General features: G+C 39.1%; 1 protein-coding gene and 1 non-coding gene across 2 annotated transcripts; both read left to right on the top strand.

The window, feature by feature from the left end:
• The first annotated feature begins 722 nt into the window (after positions 1 to 722).
• Positions 723 to 13,501, top strand: Tomm20 (translocase of outer mitochondrial membrane 20). Its single transcript, XM_040278641.2, has 5 exons — positions 723 to 952; positions 4,833 to 4,879; positions 6,659 to 6,740; positions 10,414 to 10,556; positions 12,298 to 13,501. The coding sequence occupies exons 1-5, from the start codon at positions 832 to 834 to the stop codon at positions 12,340 to 12,342; spliced, it is 438 nt and encodes a 145-aa protein (XP_040134575.1). The 5' UTR covers positions 723 to 831; the 3' UTR covers positions 12,343 to 13,501.
• On the top strand, positions 1,118 to 1,250 carry LOC120887719 (small nucleolar RNA SNORA14). The gene has a single exon (XR_005731053.1). It is a non-coding gene; the product is annotated as a small nucleolar RNA SNORA14 (small nucleolar RNA).
• Positions 13,502 to 14,309: the final 808 nt, after the last annotated feature.

The raw sequence follows: 14,309 nt of genomic DNA, 5'->3' as shown, positions 1-14,309 counted from the left end.
TGGGGGGCTCCAGGTTCCTCAGCACTTAACGTAGGCGATGACGTTGGGTCCTGTGAGTGCAGGTCTCCACGGTGCCTCGGCCTGGCTCATAGGGTGCTGGGACAGTCCTCTGTAGACTGCTATGCCTCAGACCCGGCCACGAGCCTGGGGACCTGGCACCTGGTGTTACCTATTACCTTCTCTGGTCCAATGCACTGAAAGGGCTGTAAAATCAGATTGCAAACCTAGGCGCTAGTCAGAGCCGGCCATTGGAGAGGCGGATGTTCCATGCATGTTCTACGGAGTTGCCCTATTTTTCTCGAACATCTCATGACACCTATTGCAACATATATTATTTTTAATATTTATTTTCTAGTTCTAGGTGGACACAATATCTTTATTTTATTTCTATATGGCGCTGAGGATTGAACCCAGTGCCTCATGCATGCTAGGTGAGCACTCCACCACTGAGCCACAACCCCAGCCCGCAACATCCTTTTATAAGTGAATTACTGTGCCCAACTCGATCAGGACTGGATTTGCAAGGAAAGTACACGTCACAGACCGCTGGAATCAACTGCAAGACAAAGCTCAGTATGCACTGGCCTTCTACCTTTGTTCTTGCCTGCAAAGATCCCTAGCGCCCGACGCTCCGCTGCGCTCGCTGGGGTCGCAGGCTGTGCGTGCGTGCGTGCGTGCATGCGTGTTAGCGCACTCCGCCGCGCAGGCACCAACGCGAGCGCCCCGGGGTCCTCGGAGCCGGAAGCGCCTGTTCCTCCTTCCGGCGTCCAGAGCGACGGGCGGCGAGGCTCGTTTCGAGTGCTCGCGGCGGCTTCGCCGCACTGGGGAAAGATGGTGGGCCGGAACAGCGCCATCGCCGCCGGCGTGTGTGGGGCGCTCTTCATCGGCTACTGCATCTACTTCGACCGCAAAAGGCGGAGCGACCCCAACTTCAAGAACAGGCTTCGGGAACGTGAGTGGGCCCTCGCGGACCGCGCGGCGCCCCTCCATCTTGGCGGCGGGCGCGGCCTCTCCTTGGGCCACGCTCCGTTCTAAGCCTCGGTCCTTAACCCGAAGGTGGAGCCTCCCTACTAGACAGAGTTCAGCCCGTGCGGAACCTGCATGCCCACTGCGGGCGTTGCATTCTTAAACCCTCTTGGCGGCTTCGCCTAGTGCTTCCAAGATATGAGTGAATGCTAGAGAAATTGCGGGGGAGTCCAAAGGGCTGTGCCTCTCTCGTGGCTCAGCCTCATTTCATACCTGCGACATCTTTTAAGAGCCGCTTCCCGAGGGAAGATGTCATGTCCCCAGAAACGTTCGTAGGCCGCCTTGCGTTTCGGGGGGAACTTTGTTCGCAGCAGTAGAAAAGCAGATTTGTTTTAATAAGAAATATTTTGGTAATCTGTCCAGGTGGCCCAGCCATGAGGGTTGTTAAAGCTGCGGTCGCACGAAGAAGTGGCCGCTCTGCTTGGTACTGGGTGGTTAATTCGGCAGTACCAGGTCGCCGCACGTGGTCCGTAGCCGCACGCGGCTCGCATTCTGGAGCGCGCTGGTCGTAGACCTGCCTTGCAGCACGGACTGGCTCCAGGCTTTAGTGGGGAGTGAAACTAAGGATTTGGTCCATTTACCGCTAGGTAGTCTCACGGAAAGAGCGATATTCTGGACTCAGACACTGAGTTTCCAGGCCCGGGTTGGTCACTGATGAGCAACATGATCTTGGGCTTTCTACATCTTAATTTCCTTAGCTGTGAAATCAGGTAATGCGGCTTGCCTCTTGTTGGTTTGGGGGAAAATAAAGTGTGAAGTGCTCACCATGATTTATGATGTAAATGCTGACCCTTAAGGATGATTGTTGGAATACAGGTCTATGGTTTCAAAAATGTATTGAGGGTGGAGGTGCAGGTGCAGAGTTCCATAAAAGTAGATTAATTATACCTTTGGAAGATTTGAAGATCTGTTTTAAAAGGCTTTCTTCCTCCCCTAAGTACTGAGGTTGGTAGGGAAGTCCTCTACTACTGACCTATACCCCCAACCTTTTTTATTTTGAGGCAGAGTCTAAGTTGCCTAGGCTGGCCTCCATCTTGCCATAGTACAGGCAAGTGTCACCATACCAAGCAAGAAAACTGGTTTTTGGTTAAAGAAATCATAAGAGCTATCATTTTAGACGAATTGAGAAAGTTATTCTCAGAGTGCCTTTTCCATCACTTTCAGTCCAAATATTTTTTTAGCTTTAGCTGTGATATGATCATTTTAAGTGGATTACTAGCTCCAGCAGTAACAACTTCAAGCTTTTTTGTAAATGATGTGATTAAAGTATAGAGTTTAGTACTGCCCTGACACAGTAATTGGTGAATGCTAGAGATTTTAATTGATGTTTTTTGCTAACAAGTAAAACATCTTTGATTCATGGTAATTTTGCAGTTTGTTTAAAGTTGCATGGTTGATACTAAGATTTGGGGTATTTTGTGTTTGTGGAGTGAAGTTGATTTCAGTTCTTTTAAATTTGAATTTCTCTAGTCTAATTTCCAATAGAATACTTAGAATATTTATATTTGCAATGAATAGTTCTTCAAATCAGTCATTTAGGTTTTTTTTTAATAGAAGCTTATGTTGTTGAGAACAAGGTTTGGGCGTAGTTTGAGATTCAGGTTTATTGATACTTTTTATTTTCTGTTACCAAATTGTCTACGCTGTGTGTGCATGCTAAAGATTGAACCCCAGGGTTCCCCAGGGTTTTGTGTAAACTGGGCCTGTGTTCTACCTAAGTTTTATACTTACAGCCCCTTTCAATACTTCAAAGCATATTTTTTTTATCAATCTGAGTAATCATAAGTGAAATTTAACCTCTAAATTATAGTGCCAGCTGTATTCATGCTGTGAAAAGGGTTTTGCTAAATTGCCAAGACTGGTCTCCAAATTATACCTCACTCAAAAAATAAAAAGGGCTGGGAAAGTAGCTTTGTGTTACAACCTCTGGTTATACTATGCTGTGTAAAATGAGACATCATTAGAACTACTTTAAGCTAGCTTTAAAAATGATTTGTGACTATTGTAAGCTTCTATTTTGTGGATATTTTTGAAAGTACACATCCCTGTTTTAACTTAAGTTCCCAAATTTTTTGAGATGAATATCAGCAAATACTGAGTCAAGGCCTGGTTTTGCAGATTGAATGTGTAAGTCCTTTTGGCTTTTTTTGTTTGTTTGTTTGTTTTAGGTGAACACACTATCTTTATTTTAAACTTTGCTGATGTGACAGTCACACGTATTCAGTGACACCATGTACTACTCCTCACTCTGATCACAAATGGAAACAAATTTCATTCTACTGGGTTTCATTGTCATTTTTGTCATTTTCCCCAAATTCTGGTTTAATGAATTGTATTTTTCACTGTTAATTCCACAAATTTCTTTTGTTCATTTCTGAAAAGCCTTTTATTTTTACGGGTATGTCTTTACTGCTTTATGCTGTTGAGTAGAGAGGCAGAATAGAATCATGTTTGAGGACATGTGCTCTGAAGTTCAGCTTACTAGTGACCTTGGCAATTTTTCTCATTTGTAAGAGGGAGGTGACATTAGTATTTGTTTTTTAAAGTCATTGGGAATATTAAATATGATATTTAGACCAGGCATGTTGGTGTACATCTGTAATCCCAATGACCCTGGAGTCTGAGGCAGGAAGATAGCAAGTTGTAGACCAGCCTTGGCAATTTAGTAAAACCCTTAGTAATTCAGCAAGACCCCATCTCAAAAAATAAAAAAGGGCTGGGAATGTATCTCTGTGGTATAGCACTTCTGGGTTCCGATCTCCAGTTCCTACAGTCTTCTAGTCTTACTGCTCCCCTTCCAGTGCAGGGCCAATCTGTACATGTCTACCTGTTAGGTGGTTTTGTCTGTTATCATTGGTTATTTTTGGCCTGAAGAGGGCCAAAACCCTTAAGCAGATAAAGGGTAGAATTATGTTCTGTGTTTGTTTTTCACACTTAGTCATGCAGTGATGTGAACACTTTAGTAAAGTTAGTTTATAAGAAAAATTGGTAGTCTTTATGTAAAGTCAACTTATATTTTTGTGTTGAAATGGTTAGAATTGTTTTTAATTCGCCTTAAAGTGGCAGCACTTTGTGTATTATGAGGGACTAGAGTTGGCAAGGGATACTGGTGTGATTAAATGTACTTTGTAGGGATAGAATCAGAAAAAGTGTCCTCTGTCCATTGTAAATTAACCATGTCTAGATTTATGCAAACAGGATACTACTTCTTCAGGCATTTACTGATTCTAGGTGTTCAGGGGACCAGGGGACATTGCTTGTTTTGTGGCTTTTGTTTCTCTATTCCTATAGAGAGTTGGAGAGTTAAGAGATTTAAGTTAAAAGAGATTTCTCTAAGTTTCTCTAGCTAATAAGCATTATTAGCTATGCCAAGTGATTATTGGCCCTGTCATAGTGGTTTTTAGTAGTTATTACTTTTCTAGGTATTTCATAGTATAATTCAAATTAGACAATCTAGACAGAGGCCTTTATTCTCCTTAACTAGGGAGCAGTACTTAATTTAAGATTTAAGTAGTATAAGAACCTGTTGCCTAATTCTTGCTCTGTACCATGTTAGCTCTGTTGAGATCCAGCTGTTTGGAGCAGTCTTCATCCTCTGAATTGTTTGGCTTGATAATCTAGAGAAAGAAGGCTTACTGACCAGAACTATTCATGTGTCCCTGACAGATTACAAGGAGTCCAGGGAAGCTGAGATTTTAAGTCCCCATGTTTTGCAAATAGTATTAATGACTGCCACCGCAATCAGACTTACTTTGATTCTCATTTTTGATAATGGGAAATGAAAATATACATAACATTTCTTGTAGGAAGAAAGAAACAGAAGCTTGCCAAGGAGAGAGCTGGGCTTTCCAAGGTAATACTCAAGTCTGATTTTTGTTTAGATTATGTTATGTATTTTATTCTTTTTTATTAATATTGTTTAGTTGTCATTGGACCTTTACTTATTATTAGTTAATAACCTGTTAAATATAACAAAATTATTTATATGTGGTTCTGAGAATTGAACCCAGTGCCTCACACGTTCTAGGCAAGTGCTCTACCACTGAGCCATAGCCCCAGACCCATGCATTTTATTTTTTATTGAAAAATTATCTAAAAATCTACTTCTGGTTTTGAGAAAGCTAGTTGATGTTGGATATTTATTTTCTGTTTTAAATGTAGTTTGTGAATGGGTGAATAACTTAGTTTAACTGTAGGTCGTCTAGTCCTCTGTTGGCAGTAACAGCATACAGCTACTAAACAAGGAAGTAGTTAGAGGCAATCAGATGACGTCTCCAAAAGATATTTTCACGAGAAGGTTAAAGTGTTGGCTGGGGTTGTGGCTCAGGGGTACAGGGCTTGTCAAGCATGTGTGAGGCCCTAGGTTCGATCTTCAACAACACATAAAAGAAAGGATAGATAGATAGATAGATAGATAGATAGATAGATAGATAGATAGATAAATGTAATTTTTTAAGAAAGGGTTAAAGTGTTCTCAGTTGCTTCAAAATGATAAAATATAGAAACTGTTTATTTTAATTCCCTTGTTCCAAGTTCCTTTAAAAGAACCATGTTATTCATATCCAAAATTATTCAAGATTATTCACACTGATCCAGAATCCCAATGCCCTGACTAGTTTTAACTTTGTTATATGTAAATCTGTTTATTTTTTATGTTCAAATCTATGATTATTTTTACTGACTACATAGGTTTATCTACTTGATAAAAAATTTTTCTGTGACACATATAGGAAATTAAATAAATGTTAATGGTGGTGCTTAAGACCAGGAAAAACAAAATCAAATGTTGCATTTTGGTGTTATGAAGCAGTTGTATAATCGGCACAGCTAATTGAATGGACATGGTAATAGTGAAATAAAATGGGGAGGTTCTTCTAACATGTCCAAATTATCTTTCTGACACATGTGATATGTTCACTGTGGATATAAGAGAATAAACATATGGGGTTCTGTTTTGGGTCTTGGTTTATGTGTGTTGTCAGGGATGGAATCTGGTCTTTACTCATGCCAAGCAGTGGCTCTTCCACTGAGCTACTTCCCCAGTCCCATTAATGCGTTTTTTAGATGCTGGAATATAATCAAATTCTTACTGTATGCTTGGAAAGTCAATACCTCCCATTTTCTGAAATTTTTTTTTATATCTAGTGGCATTATCTATTATAGTCATTTAGTGTGGTAATGTTGTTCGTAATAGCAAAAAACCAAAAAAGACTAGCTCAGCATAAAGAGGAAAGTATATAGATGGTGTAGGTATTTGTACCCTTCATTTTTTATGTTTGATTCAGAGCTTTCCTTTTTATTTCTTCCTGAGGTATTGGGGTTTGAGCTCAGGGACAGGTTCTCACTATAGTGTCCAAGCTGGCTTGGAACTTGTGATCCTCTATTTCAGTGTCCTGAATAGCTGGGATTACAGGCATGCCTCACCAAGAACTATATGATGTTGAGCATTTGTTCTGGTTAAGAACTAAGAACTATTCAGATACCAGTTTGATCAATAGATGTTTTTCTTTCATTTGTTTTTATTTAGGAGTTTTGGGGGAAGAAGTCTTCTATTATTTTTTTTTTCTGTGTATTGGTTATATCCCTGGCATTAATTTTGGTGTCACTTACTAAATATTCTGTTTCCAAACAGTTACCGGACCTTAAAGATGCTGAAGCCGTTCAGAAGTTCTTCCTTGAAGAAATACAACTCGGTGAAGAGCTGCTAGCTCAAGGTGATAGTCACTGAAGATGGAGGAACTAGACAGAAAGTCTTTACACTAGTGTAAACTTATAATGGAAAGGGGGTTTGCTTGTGTAGTTTGGCTGTTTTAGGAAAAAGGAATTCTAAACGTTTCAAGATGAGGTTTCAGGTACTTAATAATGTGAGGATCATTTTATAAGATTGACTCCAGGAAGAAATATTCCTTGTGGGTTATCATTGTCCATGAGGTCCTCTAATATTAGTTAGTTACTTGCTCCATCATTTGATATAGAGGACATAATAAGTACTCTTTACAGTGAGGTTACTTTTGATCCTTTTAGAGTAAGTAGCCACAGTGCAGTATAAATAATAACAGAAGGAAGGAAAGTTAGGAATGTATTTCTCTAACTTATACGTGACAGCAGAATGCAATATAATTCTTCTTACACATAGAGCTCAATTTTTCTTATCTCTGGTTGTATACAAAGTGTATTCACACCAATTCTTGTCTTTATACATGTACTTTGGATAATAATGTCCATCACATTCCACCATAGTTTCTAATCCCATGCCCTCTCCCTTCCCCTCCCACCCAGGAATGTGTTTCTCAATTCTCCCATCTAATCTTGAGGTCTTTTCCAGTATATAAGGGAAGGAATGGCTAATCTTAGTCCTAGAGAAAGTTAACTTACCTAATTGAGGTCACATGGTAAATTCAAGACTGTTATTTCAGAACCAGTCAATAATCTGATCCAGAATTTACCTTGTGCCTCATTTATTCAATCAGTAGTATTAAGAGGTGCTTTGAGCTGAGCATGGTGGCACATGATTATAATCCCAGCAACTCAGGAGATTGAGGAAGGAGGAGAATCATGGATTGTCTAACCACTGTATTCAGATTGACAACAAATTATGAATGATTAAAAACAAGTAAATAGGGGCTGGGGCTGTACCAAAAAAAGGCATTCTGTCCTTCTTTTAAAAAAAAAGTGAATAGGGGCTGGGGTTGTAGCTCAGTGGTGGAGCAGTTGCAATAGAATTGTTAAAAAGTGAGTAGGAAAACCTATCAAGTGTCTTAAATGTGAATGTGAGATAGATGCCAATCAAGAAATATTTCCAGGTTCCTTATGGGCCATGTGCTTTAATTTCCCCAACAGCAAGAGAAAGAGGACCCAGGCATTGGTAAGGGAAAGAGCATTCCCCTAACACAGTACTTAATCTCAAATGGCACTGCTACTGAGGTCCTCTAATATTGGGTTTGATCTGTGCTGTGTTAATAGATATATGATGCTTTTGATGCTGTTGGAGTTAACAGTAGATTTCACTTTTAATCTGGCTATCCAGTTAGCAAAAATAGTAAATATCCACTTTATACAAGAAGGAAGCTGAAGTTGACTTACAGACTTACGTTATATTATTTTGATTTATGTTGTATTGAAATATAACACTGACTTACTAGTATGTCTTGAATACACCTTTCAGCAATGTTGGAGCCATAGAAAAGATTATTTCCAGTGCTGGTTCAGAAGAGATTTAAGGTCCTAAGGTTATCTATTCACAAGGAGGAACAGAATGAATCAGCCTATCTTACCACCCACAACTGTACCAACCATTATATGGATCAGTGCACAACCTGAGTTGGTTCTCTTGTGATGGGTATCATTATAGCATCATTTTAATATCCAGGAAAGAAATTTGTATAACAGGTGGTGGCTACATACAACCCAGCAACAATGGTCAGCATAATCAAGAGGTATCCTCAGTGCGTAGATGACATAACTATAATTTCCACATTGGCAGGAGAGAGAGCTGTTAGTTGAGAGGTTAACAGTGTCCTTGAAACCCTTTATATGCAGATACCTCAGACTTGGACCTAAAGATTTCTCAGCTGCTCAGACTGTAGAATAAGAAACACCATAATATACCAGATTTAAAGGAAGAACATCAAGAATGACAGTCATGATACCCATGCTTGTCCTTAGTTTATAGGATTGTGGACATGGAGTGTGCTGGTGGAACCTGAAACATGCTTAGTCCCCTCAAGCTTGTGTGAGTGTATAATATGGTAGAAGAAGATTGGCCAGTGTATGGAGCATGGTTGGGGAGAGCGCCCAGACTGGTAGAGATGGTCCGAAACAGTTACCTTTTTGTAAAGGCTCAAAATACAACTGTTTTTGTAGTACCTTTAATCTGTTTTATAGTACACCTCATGTCATTGTCAACGTGGTTTAGAATAAATCTGATTTGGTTTAATGTTTGTGCTGTCCTTGGATTAAGGAGAAAATTCAGAAACTAGCAGGATTATGGAGTAAAGGGGCCCCCTGGGTTTAATAACCTGAAGCAAATTGCTTGTAAAATGATTGATATAGTACATTAGTAAAGTAGTGATATGAACCTATTCATAAAAAATCACTTACGAACACCAGGCACAGTGAATCAACACCTGTTCCTAATGGACTGCATGGTGGGTTGCGTATAGAAGAGTCCTGAATTTAGAGGACCGGAGTCTTTTCTAAGAGGTAGTCATGAGGATATTTGCCCTTTGCTTCAACATGAAAGATGTGATACTAGGTACTATGCAAACCTACCCTTGCTCCAGAATCTAAGGCTGTTCACTGTATAGACATTCTTGAAAATATCTGGAGCAATGGCAGTAAATGCCTCCATTGAGAAGTTAAGAAACATGAGCAACACCTGGAGAAATGAACCCCAACTATCTTTTTTTCCCCCAAAGAATACAAAAGAGATCATTTTTTTTTCCTAAAAGATAACTCTTAAATAATTTTCATTGAAATTCCTATATAAAGTACTTAATTTGAAATAACTTTAATAAAGTCAAGGTATTGTTCAGAAATTTTGTTAACAGTTCTTTGGAGTTTAATTTAAAACAATTAACTGAGAACAAGGACCACATGTCAAGTACTTAGTATTTATTGAATGAAAATCTTCCAAAACAACCTTTGTTGAACTTTTTGAAAGTTATTTATAAATGTCTGTTGAGAGAAATTCACAGAGAATTGAAAATAAATTCTACTAAGAGAAAATGTTTTTTTTTTAAATCTGCTACTTGTCATGCTTTCATTGTGACCATTTTTCCTAATATAGTATCATTTGAGATTTTTTTCTTTTTATGGGGTAACATTGAAATTGTCAAAAGGGTTGGTTTGAAGTGAAATTTGGTCTCCCTTTTCACTTAAGCCTCTAATCTTCTACTTCTCTCTTTTTTTTTTTTAAAGAGAGAGTGAGAGAGGAGAGAGAGAGAGAATTTTTAATATTTATTTTTCAGTTCTCGGCGGACACAACATCTTTGTTGGTATGTGGTGCTGAGGATCGAACCAGGGGAGCGCGCTACCGCTTGAGCCACATCCCAGCCCCTCTACTTCTCTCTTTAATGTTCCATTGTTAGCAATTTCTTATGTAATCTTTCAGAAGTATTTTAGAAATGTGAATAGTAATGTATTTGGATATTTCAACATTTAATTTTCCTGTTTTGTGTATTGTGCACATTTCCACATTAGTACATATAATGTGACTCATTCTTTTTACTTCATAATATTCAGTTAATATGGATGCCCTATAGATTATTTCTAATTTTTTACTTACACAGTGTTTTTGGTTAGCACCACTGAGAGACTGAGTAAGAAGTTCGATTTTTGACAAAAGCCCAAACTTAGGTTGCTTATAATTTTGTGTAAATTTTTCAGGTGAATATGAGAAAGGTGTGGACCATCTGACAAACGCAATTGCTGTTTGTGGACAGCCACAGCAGTTGCTGCAAGTGTTACAGCAAACTCTTCCACCACCAGTGTTCCAGATGCTTCTGACTAAGCTCCCAACAATTAGTCAGGTAAAAATTGGGGTGTCATGAAATAAGGAGTGAGTGGGATCTAGGGTTGTTTTTAAATGAGCTTAGCAAACGTCTAATACTTGTAATACCAGTGCTTGACATTGTCTTCCCTCAGGTGTAAACTTCAAATGTCTTCACCCTAGACCTGAGACAGGAAATGTATATCTTAGTGTTAGTTGTTTTAGGCCTTGGTATTTAAGCCCCTAAAGGCTACTCTTAGCTATTTTATAAAATTTGTTTTCTGCCTGCTCTTCTGGAACATCATGCCTTCTGTTAGGTGGCTTGGTTCTGGGCATAGAGGAGTATAGATTTCTGGCCTCTCTTGTCTAAACACTTTTTACCTCTGTTTCTGCTAAGATGGGCTTAAGTTTGGAGCTATTTGACTACATCTCCAGATTCCTACTCAAGTACAAAATGCCATTTATTTAAAAGGTTAATGCATAACTTAAGACTTCAGTAAAACAAATTCTGTTCATTTTGAGTTCTTTCTAAGGAACCCAAATAAATCTATTTTTTGGCATAGCATGTCTATCTGATCCATATGTTGACTTCCAAAGTCATTGTGATTAAAAATTGGTGATGATGGGTAGTTTTCACAGAATTTTATAGTTACTAACTGACCAGTTTTTCATACTGTCTTGTTGTTTGGTCCTAAGGATCAAATCAAGGGCCTAGTGTGTGTTAGATAAACATACTGCCACTAAGCCATGTCTCTAGCCCCTTCAGACTGGTTTTTACATTTGAAAAGGACTGAAAAACTAAGTCTCAAAAGATTTGAAGAAAAGAATTGGAAAACCAAAAATCTGATCTAAATCTTTTAAACTAATGTAGTTCTATTATATCTGTATTAGAATTCTGTTTGATGTTATATACTGTTGAGGGGCAGCTGTCTTAGTCTGCCTGCTGTTGCTATAACAAAATGTGCAATGTTGGATAATATATAAAGAAAGTTTGTTAGCTAACAATTTTATTTGCTGGAAAGTCAAACAACATAGTTCCAGTGTTGACCAGGGCCCCCTGCCTTTGTCACAAGGTAGAGGAGCAGGAAGGGAGCCAACCATGTGTAGAAGGGGCATATGTGCCAGTGAAGAAGCAAGGAAGCCGGCAGGTGCCAGGTTAGCTCCTGTAAAGGAACTAACTGGGACTTGTGGAAACTCTAACCCCTCTTGAGGGTGGTACCCCACTGACTTAAGTAGTACCACACCAGGGAACAAGTTTCCAACACATGAACCTATCCAAACTATAGCAGCAGCATGACGGTACTTTGACCTGAGGGTAGTGTCTTTGAAATGTCAGTTCAGGATGAAACCTAAGTTTCCTTCTGTAGAAATGTCCTCCTCTACTCAGTTCAGCTGTCTAAATGTTATGTGGAAATGTTTGCAGAATGCTGTGTTCCTTCCTGTAATGGCTGTGAGCCATAAATGGAAATGTTTGGAGCAGAGAATGATTGGTAAAAGCACTAATCACTATTCTTAGGTTGTATGGAAGTGTAAACTCTGAAAATCCCTATTTGTTTACGGTACATGATTTCTAGTCCCATACTGTGCTACATTTGTCAGTGGTAATAATCATTTTCTTAGATGATAGAAATGTATAAAGTATTAAGTGTTGAAATAAATATCAGAATGGATGAAATTCAGTACCATATTTTATTTGAATACAGAGCATTTTATGTTGGACTTTGGGATCTGGATTAAAATGCTTATGACACTCAAAAATTGAATTTTTATTTTTCTTTCAGAGAATTGTGAGTGCTCAGAGCTTGGCTGAAGATGATGTGGAATGAGAAACGTCAACATAATAAAATCTCAGATAAAAATGTTAAAAATTGTTAACTTGGAAGATGAGCAGCTCTGGGGGAATAAGGGCAAATGTGTTTGTTATAGACTGTCCTACACTGAAATCTACCAAAGTTATTGTTTGCTTTGTGTAGATCCATTCATTTGTTTTATTTATTTTTCCCAGTGAAAAGTGTATTTTGATAGAGCTTTTCATTTTATAAATACACTATAAGTTACCAAAATATCACAGATTTTATGTATTCCTAAGACATGCAGTTAAAGTGTATGCATGGCATAGGTTTCTTGGGCTAAAAAACAGCCAGTTCTCAGTTTTAAAAGTTAAGCAAAAAAGTGTGAAGAGTGCACATTTTTTAAGCTAGTACCTTTTACTATAAATCAGAAAATTGGATAGAAACTTCATTGTTTGTGAAAATGGAGCATTAAATCTTTGAGAGATCATTTCATCTCTGAAACATGAGGTGTGCTACTGTGCTGTGTTAACTTTACCTCCTCCCTGTGTATCAGTCCTAAAATCTTTTATTTAAATCAGTGGGCTTCTGTGTTCTAGGTATTATATCCTTATTTTAAGAATATGGGGTTGCAAATGGCACCAGGAGTTAGATCTGTGTGCACCTGGTGTCACCACATGAGCTTCGCCAGTACATGTTTGCTCACTTTCCTCATTCATAGAAGGAGAGACTGGTCTGCTGATCCCTCAAGGGTCCCTTTAGTTTGCAATTCACCTGAGTGTATTTGTGCAGCCAGGCCTTGCATTTTTTTTTTTTTTTTTTTAGTATTCTGAATTTTGCATGCTTGCCTGAATTCGTATTTCTGAATTAATCTTTTCTAAATGGTATAACTGTCTTCGTTTTCACTGAGACTAAATAGTTTTGTCACTACTGTGTAAATTAATCTGGAACTTAACCTTTTAAGTAACTGGGATGATCTGCTTGTAAGATGATTCCTTTTTTTGCTTTTATCTTCAGTGTACCTCCTTAATTCTTCAGCTTGATTGTCTTGTGCAGTGAATGAAGTGTGATCTTGTAACTAAAGATTTGGGAAGACTGGGGCTGGTGGGACCTTTTATTTTCAAATAGTGGCATATTATCTGAGTCATGGACTCCATTTCAGAACTGAGAATAAATAAAGATTCTTGGTACTTAATGGCATCTGTTTGTTTCAGGAGCATTTCTTGTTGTAAGGGTTGCCTGTGTTCTGACAAATCTGTGGAGAAGCCCAGAAGACTACTGTGTAGCAGACTTCATTTTGGTACTTAGAGGCTTTTCTTACCTTTTATCTTGGGTTTGTTGTGTTTGTGAGTATGGCTCTAGTTTCTGCCTCCAGTTAGCTGTGTAACCTTGGGCAGTTACCCCCACATATTTGAACTTGGATCTTGGTGGGGGTTTGTTTGTTTGTTTGTTTTTGTTTTTGTTGTTGTTTTTCTACTGGGGATTGAACTCAAGGGCACACAACCACTGAGCCACGTCCCCAGCCCTGTTTTGTATTTTATTTAGAAACAGCTTCTCACTGAGTTGCATTGCTGAGGCTAGTTTTGAATTTGCGATCCTCCTGTCTCGGCCTCCTCAGCTGCTGGATGTCAGCCCTGTAATATTTGCTGCCTCTTTCTGAGGTGCTTCCTGGGCCTGTGAACAGTAGTGCTTCCTGGTGACGACAGAGTGTGCTTTTGGGGGCAGTGGCCTGTAATTATATGCTGGTTAGTGAGTTTGCTGATGGGATCTCAAATACCAAACAGCATGGTGGCAGCTGACCAGGGACTGAGCACACAGCCAAAAAATAATCCTCTGAAGCTCAGACATGGGCAGAGGGCCAGAGGGAAAATAGGTGGGGAATGGGAGTGGCAAAAGCTTGGCAGACAGAATGGGCCCAGAGAAATGAGGGCTGGCTGGGAGTATGTGGGCCAGTTTAGGCTGACCACCTCAAGAAAATGAGAAAATGGTGTGGTATCAGCTGT

The sequence above is a fragment of the Ictidomys tridecemlineatus genome, chromosome 10, assembly GCF_052094955.1.
Source record: "Ictidomys tridecemlineatus isolate mIctTri1 chromosome 10, mIctTri1.hap1, whole genome shotgun sequence".
Taxonomy (NCBI): Eukaryota; Metazoa; Chordata; class Mammalia; order Rodentia; family Sciuridae; genus Ictidomys; species Ictidomys tridecemlineatus.
Note: the sequence above shows the minus strand (reverse complement) of the source record. Positions and strands in the feature narration are given on the sequence as shown.